This window comes from Otolemur garnettii, unplaced genomic scaffold (genome assembly GCF_000181295.1).
Source record: "Otolemur garnettii isolate 467f Iridium unplaced genomic scaffold, OtoGar3 scaffold00277, whole genome shotgun sequence".
NCBI lineage: Eukaryota > Metazoa > Chordata > Mammalia > Primates > Galagidae > Otolemur > Otolemur garnettii.
In genome coordinates this window covers 210,509-220,267 of record NW_003852672.1, presented here as the reverse complement: position 1 = coordinate 220,267, position 9,759 = coordinate 210,509, and the positions used below count along the sequence as shown (strand labels likewise).

General features: G+C 43.7%; 1 protein-coding gene and 1 pseudogene across 2 annotated transcripts in view; one reads left to right on the top strand and one right to left on the bottom strand.

Moving 5' to 3' along the window:
- Nucleotides 1–4,172: 4,172 nt before the first annotated feature.
- On the top strand, nt 4,173–4,487 carry LOC100956369 (annotated as a pseudogene). Its single transcript, XR_001161838.1, has one exon. The product of XR_001161838.1 is annotated as a cytochrome c, somatic pseudogene (transcript).
- Nucleotides 4,488–5,615: 1,128 nt separating this feature from the next.
- Nucleotides 5,616–9,759, bottom strand: part of PRC1 (protein regulator of cytokinesis 1) — a 29,684-nt gene continuing 25,540 nt past the window's right edge. Inside the window, exons 12-13 of the mRNA XM_023508809.1 lie at nt 9,216–9,392; nt 5,616–6,663 (exon numbers count right to left, since the gene is read on the bottom strand). Of these exons, the coding sequence (XP_023364577.1) occupies nt 6,592–6,663; nt 9,216–9,392 (249 nt within the window). The 3' untranslated portion in view covers nt 5,616–6,591. The remainder of the gene's footprint in view (nt 6,664–9,215; nt 9,393–9,759) is intronic.

Here is a 9,759-nt window from a genome sequence, read left to right as displayed (position 1 = left end):
GGCCCACCAAACAACAATGACGGCTGCAACCAAAAAATAGCTGGGTGTTGTGGTGGGCGCCTATAGTCCCAGCTACTTGGGAGGCAGAGGCAGGAGATTCACTTGAGCCCAGGAGTTGGAGGTTGCTGTGAACTGTGATGCCACCGCACTCTACCCAGGGGGACAGCTTGAGACTCTGTCTCAAAAAAAAGTTATTTAAATTGGTTTTTAAATAAATAAATAAATAAATAAAAATGAGATAGATCTGAAAGTGGCAGAACAGGGAACTCTAGAGTATCATTTCTCCACAAATACAAGTAATGAGCTGGCAAAGCCAGTCAGAACCAACCATTATAGAACTCTAGAAATCTAGTTGAATTTATAACTAGGGAAAGGCTTTCAGAGGGATGGCTGCTGCTTTCTATTTTTTTAGAGTCTCACTTTGTCATCCTCAGTAGAGTGCTATGGCATCAAAAGCTTTACAGCAACCTCAAATGCTTGGGCTCAAGCGATTCTCTTGCCTCAGCCTCCCAAGTAGTTGGGACTACAGACACTCACCACAATGCCTGGCTATTTTTAGAGACAGGGTCGTGCTCTTACTCAGGCTGGTCTCAAACCTGTTAGCTCAGGGCAATCTACCCGCTTCAGCCTCCCAGAGTGGTAGGATTACAGGCATGAGCCACCTTGCCCAGCCACTGCTATTGTTTTTTAAATCACCTGCTTACCAGTCTCCACCCCTGAGTGGGGGACACCTTGAAGACAACAGATTGGGCTGGGTGCCCATGTTCAGTGGTTAGGGTGCCAGCTACATGCTCTGGGGCTGGTGGGTTTGAACCCTGCCCAGGCCTGCTAAACAAAACAAACAAACAAACAGACAAATAGACAAACAAACAGGCATTGTGGTAGGCACCTGTAGTCTCAGCTAGTAGAGTGGCTGAGGCAAGAAAATCACTTGAGCCTTTGAGTTTGAGGTTGCTGTGAGCTGACACCAAAACACTCTACTGTGGGTGACAAAGTGAGACTCTGTTTGAATGAAAAAAAAAAAAACACGACAACAGCTTGGTCTTTCTGGTGCACGCAGATGGTGGCAGAGGAGCAACCCGGTTCTTGTCCAGAGAGTTGTGGTTGTGGGTTTAGAACTATCGGGTGGCTCCGTGAAGGATCAGACAAGGCCTTGCCTCTATTTCACTCCTCAGTGTTCCCAGAGCTGGCAGCTTTATCTGAAAGTGTAGACAGACCAAAAAGCCCAGAAAAGTCCGTAAACGAAACACATTGAGGGGAGGGGAGTGCTTAACAAGCTGTCATGTATGCCATGAAATTGAAAAGGCCATAGCAGGCTCGGCGCTGTGGCTCAAGTGGCTAAGGCACCAGCCACATACACCTGAGCTGATGGGTTCGAATCCAGCCTGGGCCCGCCAAACAACAATGACGGCTGCAACCAAAAAATGGCCGGGCCTTGTGGCGGGTGCCTGTAGTCCCAGCTACATGGGAGGAGGAGGCAGGAGAATCACGTTAGCCCAGGAACTGGAGGTTGCTGTGAGCTGTGATGCCACACCACTTTGCCCAGGGCAACATCTTGAGGCTCTGTCTCAAAAAAAAAACAAAGAAAAGAAAAAGAAAAGCCCATAGCACACACCCAAGGCTGGACACATGCTCAGAAAAGGCCTGAGAATAACTTAGCTTTCTCCTTTAATGGCCTTCTGTTCAAGCAAGTGATCCCTAAGGCAGAGCCGGAGACAACCTAATTAGATGTTGGAAGAAAGCTCTAATTCAGAGCCAGTCTGTAAAGATTGGGAGAGCTTTTTCTTTTTTTAAATAAGGAATATAGCAAAGTTTCAAAATATAAGGTCAATGTATAAAAGAATCAATTGTATTGATTGTATAGTGATATAGCCAATATTTTAAATTGGATATGAACTTTATAAATAGTATAGGCAAAATATCAGAAATTGCAAAATACCATTTATAATAGCATTAAGAAATATGAAATAGGCTCAGTGTCCATAGCTCTGGGGTTAGGGTGCTGGCCACATACACCAGGGCTGGAGGGTTCGAACCCAGCCTGGGCCTACTAAAACAATGACAACTACAACAACAAAAATATCCAGGTGTTGTAGCAGGCACCTGTAGTCCCAGCTACTTGGGAGGCTAAGGCAAGAGAATTGCGTAAGCCTGAGAGTTTGAGGTTGCCGTGAGCTGTGATGCCAGAGCACTCTACCAAGGATGACACAGTGAGACTCTGTCTCAAAAAAAAGAAAAGAAAAGAAATACTTGGGGATAAAACTGATAAAGATATGAAAGATGTGTTCACATGAACTGCAAAGTCATACTGAGAGTACTTAAAACCTAAATAAATAAAAAGCTATGACTCACTGATGGGTATTCATTCATGCCAGCTAAAAAATTAGCTGGATAAAAAAATAAAAATCAGCTGGGCTGGTAGTCTCAACTACTTAGAAGCCTGAGGCAGGAGGGTAGCTTCAGCCCAGGCTCAAGGCTGCAATGAGCTAATTACATCACCATACTCTAGCCTGGCTGACCATGTCTCTATAAACAGAATGGCAAATAAGTGCATAAAAAGATGATCTACTTCATTAGTCATTAGACAATTGCAAATTCAAGCCACAGTGAGCTCCCCCTTTATGCCCAGTAGAATGGGTAAAATTATACAGACCAATAGTACCAATGTCCTGAAGACATGGGAAAACTGGAATCCACCTGCATTACTGGTGCAAAAGAAAAACAGCACACATAATGCACAGTCCAGGTTGGAGTGGCACCATCATAGTTCACTATAGTCTCAGACATCTGGGCTCAAGGAATCCTTCTTCCTTAGGCTCCCAGGTAGATGGGACTACAGGCACCCACCATAACGCCCAGATAGTTTTTCTAGTTTTAGTAGAGTTGGGGGTTTCACTCTTGCTCAAGATTGGTCTTAAACTGTCGAGCTCAAGCAGTCTTCCTGCCTCAGTCTCCAAAGTGCTTGTGATTTATAGGCGTTAGCCATTGTGCCTTGGCTAATTTTTCTTTTTTTCAAATATATTTTGTAGAGATGAGGTCTTGCTGTGTTGTCAGATTGGTCTCAAACTTCTGGCCTCAAGAAATCCTCTTGCCTTGGCCTCCCAAAGTGCTGGTATTATAGGCATGAGCCCCCAAGTCTGGGGAGTACAACTACTTTGGAAAACAGTTTGGCAGTTTTTACAAGTTAAACATACCTACCATAGATGTGATCCAGTCATTCCATTCCTAGGAATTTTCCTGAAAGAAAATATATATCTACACAAAGATTTGTATTTGAATGTTTACAAAGCTTTTAGTAGCCAAAAACTGGCGAGAACACACATGTGAATAAACATAGCAAGTAAATAAGCTATAGTTGGTCCATACCATGAAATAGGACTTGTCAAGAAAAAGGAATAAACTACTGGTGAATCTCAAAATAATGTAATAAATAGTGAAAGAGCCAGACCAAAAACATATGCTATATGACTCTATGATAGTTACCTAGAACTGTAGAAAATGCAAATTAATCTATCATAGCAACAGAAAGCAGATTAATGGTGCTATGGCTGTGAGAATGGGAGGAAGGAATCAGAAAGGGGCAGAAGGAAACTTTTGAGGGTGGGGGTTATGTTCGGTAACTTGTCACCAAAGCACACATTTTAAATAGGTCTAGTTTATTTTCTGTCAACTATACCTCAATTAAGCTGTTAAAAAAGGCAGCCTCGGCTCAGCGCCTGTGGCTCAAGCATCTAAGGCATCAGCCACATACACCTGAGCTGGCAGGTTTGAATCCAGCCTGGGCCCACCAAATAACAACGACGGCTGCAACCAAAAAAAAAAAAATAGCTGGGCATTGTGGCAGGCGCCTGTAATCCCAGCTACTTGGGAGGTGGAGGCAGGAGAATCGCTCAAGTCCAAGAGTTGGAGGTTGCTGTGAGCAACGGTACTCTACCCAGGGAGACAGCTTGAGGTTCTGTCTCCAAAAAAAAAAGGCAGCTTCACCCTGCACAAGTTATTCTTATTAATATGACAAATAGCAATGAAACAAGAAGCTTTCTAATTTACCTCAGCTTGTTTATAGATCACAAGTTAGGCTGTTTAATTCTCTCAAAGATTTTTCTGAGTGAGCGGGACGTCTGGCTTCCAACTCGCAACTTTGGTACTGTCAGCAACCAAAGAGCGAATTAAATATGGGTGATATTGAGAAAGGCAAGATTTTTGTTCAGAAGTGTGCCCAGTGCCATACTGTGGAAAAAGGAAGCAAGCACAATACTGGGCCAAATCTCCATGATCTCTTTGGGAGGAAGACAGGTCAGGCTGCTGGCTTCTCTTACACAGATGCCAATAAGAACAAAGGCATAACCTGGGGAGAGGATACACTGATGGAGTATTTGGAGAATCCCAAGAAGTACATCCCTGGAACAAAAATGATCTTTGCTGGCATTAAGAAGAAGGGAGAAAGGGCAGACTTGATAGATTATCTCAAAAAAGCTACAAATGAGTAATAGTTGGCCATTGCCTTATTTATTACAAAAGAGAAATATCTCACAGCTTTTTTTTATGTGTACCATAATTTGATTGGTCTTATTTACCAGAATTCAGATCATGAATGACAGAATATTTTTGTTGGACAGTCCCGGTTTGAGACTGGCTTGTGGTTAAATGAATATGATCGGTTTTTTGGATTTTGATAGTGATTCCAGTTCAGTAAATGCTATCACTGTTTTCCATTTCTAAAGATATGTTCAGATTTAATTAGTGATGTTTACCTTTTCACAAAGGTAGTCAATTGCCATCCCAAAGCCTGTTGGAGACTGGTTTTATATTAAGATTTATATAACTGATTATGTGAATATATTTAAATATTGGGGAAATCCCCTCATTGTCTCAGAACCAAACTAGACTCACTGATGTTTTAATTGGTGTTCATTAGCCTGTTAAAGGTGAGGGCTGGAGAGAAGGTAGCAATGTTTACTTTGTACTTTTGATCTTTATTATGCCAATCTATTTTCCCTGAATCTACTAAAATGCTGCCTTTTATTTATTAAAAGGCATTTTAGTGTGGTTTGTGTATAATATCAAATAAAGAATATTTAACGTTTCTCTTATTTTATAGACAATCTATAAGGTCCTGCTTTTAAAAGTCAATGTCAAGAAATGGCAAATTAAACTTTTGAATTATTTACTACCTAAGCCAGGCTAAGTTATAATTTGGGATTGTCTTTCAACAACTCTTCAGAAACACATAAAACCGTATGACAACTGTATGTGTGTGATTGGTAATGGTGCTTTTGCCAACTCCATATGTGGATTAAAATAGAAAAAATATACACAAATTTTAAAATTATGTATGATCGTAACATAGTTTTTAAAAAATCACATATCACAAAAAAGATTTTTCTGAAAGTAAGTTATTCTTAATTTAGAAATGCGTGAAAGAATGTAAAAATCGCACTCCTGACTAAAAACTTCTTGCATGTCCTTTCATCACATTGCATGTCTTTTCATCACAGACAAAACCAACCAAAAAGCAATGGGGGGAAAAATGAAAACACCACAGTACATCCTTCTGATATGTAAGTATACACATTTTAATTTACTTTTAAAAATAAATTTATATTTAAAAAACAGGATAAACAGCATGCCCGACATAGACCAAGTGCACACTGGTAAGCTTTTGAGAACCATTTAGTATACGGACAGCAGTATCGGTGCAGGCAGACAATAAGAATAAATAATAGTGCTTTGGGAAGAGCAGTAGTGATTGACAGGTAAAAAAGAAGCAGGAACAACATGCAAAGTTCCAGGTCGCCACAAGAGAAATGTCCCAGCCCATCTAAACAGCCTCCTGACTTGGCTGGCAGCTGCAGGGGTAGAACTCAGGCAGAGTGGGCATGGAGCTGGGTGGTGGTGATGGGTTTGTGGGGGGGGAAGCCCCAGGGACAAACTCTGAAGAGACAGATATGTGTTCGTACATACATACACCCAACAAAGGGCATTGCACTATCTATCAGAACTGTATACAATTTAACAAAGGAGCTCTCATCCTCTCTGTCACCTCTTTGGCAGATCAGGCTATCTTAACTTCTGACACACTGACGTTCTCATCAAGAGGAAGACTGTCTGTCCTGTGTGGTGTGGACAGGTCTTCAGGTGACAGCAAAGCTATCACAGCTAAGCATTACTTGAACATCTCTAAACAAAAAAGGAGTTAATCACTAATTATAAGCCCAAATTACTTCAAGTCCTATACCCTAAGGATGGGCACAGTCAACCATTTTCCTACACAATGGTGAAATAAGACAATCCCCTGATCACGTTTCAGCAAGTAGAATTAAGGGGTAGAGGAAGAAATTAGATCTCATATGCTAAAATTTGCACTAAGTTTTAATGTGAGTTTTAATAAAACTAAGTCTCTCAGGACTCACTAAATCTATGATGGACTTTCATCTGTACTACTCGTCTGCGTCTTCAAATTAGGCCCATGGTTATGGAAGCTGTCCAGGGTTGCAAGCACACCTAAACTGCTAAAAAGCTAAAGCCACCCTCCCCACATAATGAGGTGCAGTCTGGGCACAGGAAGCCACAGCTAGTTGACTTCAGGGCTTCTCAGGACTGGATGTTGGTCGAATTGAGGACTCGAGAAGCAGCGTCAGATTTGGAAGCCTTTGAAAGTTCTCGCTGTTGAGAAAGAACAAACATCAGTGGCAGCACTGCCCCTACCATGCACGCCCCTCCCTCTTACACATGGTTAAGTGTCAGCAAAAGGTCCTGAGAGGGCAGTGTCTCTGAGACAGGGGTCCCAGCACAGGCTGTGTTAGGGACACAAGGTCAGGAGCTCTGAACACCACTTCATCAGTCACAGACCAAGCCCATGTGCACACCTGCCTGTAGCCTTGCTTAGCCAGCTACTCTGCTGAAATGGCACAGGAGAGAAATCCCCTTGTACAGTTATAGGCCACATCATGATGTTTCTTTAGTCAATGACATTTCCATCAATGATGGCCACATCTGTGACAGTGTCCTGTTAGGCTGTGATGCTGTATTTTACTGTGCCTCTTCTACATCTAGCTGCAACATCTACTGCTATGTTACAACTGCCTATGGTAATCAGCACAGTAATATACTACACAGGATTGTAGCCCAGGAGTGACGGGCCACACAGCCCAGGTGTGTGGTGGGCTATGCCATCTAGGTTTGTGTAAGTACAATCTATGACATGCAGGATGACAAAATTGCCTAATGACACACTTCTCAGAGCCCATCCCTGCTATTAAGTGATGCCATAACCATACTTTACAAAGCTACCCTCAGAGCTGTCACACAACAAGCTTTGGTTTTTTGAGCCCTTTATATAACAATGGGCCAGACTGTTTATCTACCAATCCCTGGGGCCGAGGGCCTTGTAACCTGCTGGTGATTTGGTCTCATGCTGGAGCACATGGTACAGAGACAGAAAATGAAGCATGAATGACTGTTAAGAAAGACAGTTATTAGCAGAGGTTAGCTTACTGGCTTTGGTGCTGCTCAGTGTGGTCTGTCAGGCACAGTAACCCAACCCAGATAAGCCTGCCTAGGCATAGCCAGAAAGACAGGCAAGCAGACTCAAGCCCACATGGATAGCTGAGGCCATAAATGAGCAAGCACAGAAGAGGAAGGTGGACCCATGGTCCAGCAGTCAGCCAGCTAGACTGACGCATAGCCACTCTTACAGGTAGAACCACCATGAGTCATGGCATTTGAAAAAAGTGCCAGAATATGAAGCTAGTTTCAGTGTTTAAAACGAGATATAGCCTCGGGCAATGGTTCCATCTACTCTCTTTCCCTGTTTATTTATTTATTTAACTTTATTTTCTTCTTTTCTTTTGAGATAGTCTCACTATGTCACCCTCAGTAGAGTGCAGTGGCGTCACAGCTCACAGCAACCTCAAACTCTTAGGCTCAAGCAATTGTCTTGTCTCAGCCTCCTTAGTAGCTGGGACTACAGGTGCCTGCCACAATGCCCGGCTATTTTTTGGTTGTAGTTGTCACTGTTGTTTGGCAGGCCCAGGCTGGGTTCGAACCCGCCAGCTCCGGTGTATGTGGCTGGTGCCTCAGCCATTGAGATACAGGCGCCAAGCCTACTCTCCTTCCCTGTGACAGTAGGAGAGGAGGCAGCATAGGCTTTAGCTTGGCATCCCCAAGGGTGAGGGAGGGACAGCTCACAGCTCACTGTAAGATAGTGAGAGAAGAGACAACATAAGTCAAAATGAAAAGACTGTAAGTAGAAGGAATTGCGGTAGAGTGAGAGAGACACAGGGCAGTCTACCAGGAGGTAAGGAGCATTCTGGTCACATCACTTCCTTCCAGTGCCTCCAGATGCTGTAGTACATAGACAAAGGTAAGGAAATAAGCATGGCCACTTAGATGGCGAGCTGGCAAGTCAGCCCTGAGAGGTTAGTCAAGCATGTACTCCAGGATGTAATCAGCAAACAGGCCAAGGACCTCATTGAGGGGCACACAGCTGGGGCTCCCTGCCCCACATGATGGGGCCTCTTGTTCTTTCCAGCACATCACAGGCGTTTGACTTCAGCTAGGAGAGTGAAGATGTTCTATCATAAAACATAATTTTAAAATACTGTGCCTTACTTTTGGTGGGGCTGAGAATCCAATTCAAGTCTGGACAAGTTTTCCCATTAGTCAGCAGGTTAGTAAATCTGCTGGAATGTAAACCAGATCTTTTTTATTGGAGCTGAGGACAGAAATTGTTTTCTTTGTAAAAAAGATTCTATGATAATATAGCTGAGATTATTGGTTAGTGTAGCCCTATGCCCAGATGGGAATGAAGACAGCAGATCAGTTTAAGAAAAGGACATCGGACATACAGGTGTTTCCATACACAGACCTGAAGTTCAACAGTAGCACTGTCAGAGAGGGATGGTTCCTTCTAAGAACAAAGAATTAAGACAATTACCAAGATCTCCACCAAGAGAGCACCAGGGCAGTGATTAGCGGGGTCACCTCCTATAGCCAGGGAATGATCCAGGTTAAATGTCTAGATGCTGCTCCCAACTTCTTTTCTGCACCCCCACCCTAAACCATCCCCACTCCCGCCATGGTCAAGTCAGGAAAGGGATTCTCAGCCTCTGAGGTGACTGCCCTGCCTAAAAGCCTGGGTGCCCTTGGGAAGATATCTACTCTGCCTCAACTGTGTGCTCCCCCAGAGACTGGTAGATATTAGAAAGGTAAATTACCGCAAACTCAGAATAGGTGCTGGCAACAGAATTAATGCTGAAGTTGCGCTGGAGGGGGGTCGAGTCAGGGTACCCACCGCTCAGGATACTGCCATTGAGCTCCAGGTTTTCCTTTTCGGCTCCATGCCTTCCGGCACGGGGTGTTTTCTTCCCTGAACAGGTGGAAGTGGCAACTGGCTGCAAAGAGAGAGAAAAACAGAGCCATGTGTCATCCCTACAATGTACACATACAATAAACCACCAGTGGTCAAGGGCTAATGCCATCTTTACATTATTCATGTGTCTATAATCCTATGCTTTTGTTCAAAAAAATATATGACTGGCTTGGCGCCTGTGGCTCAAGCGGCTAAGGCGCCAGCCACATACACCTAAGGTGGCTGGTTTGAATCGAGCCTGGACCTGCCAAAAACAATGATGGCTGCAACAAAAAATAGCCGGGCCTTGTGCCGGGCACCTGTGGTCCCAGCTACTTGGGAGGCGGAGGCAGGAGACTCGCTTGAGCCCAGGAGTAGGCTTGGAGGTTGCTGTAAGCTGTGATGCCATG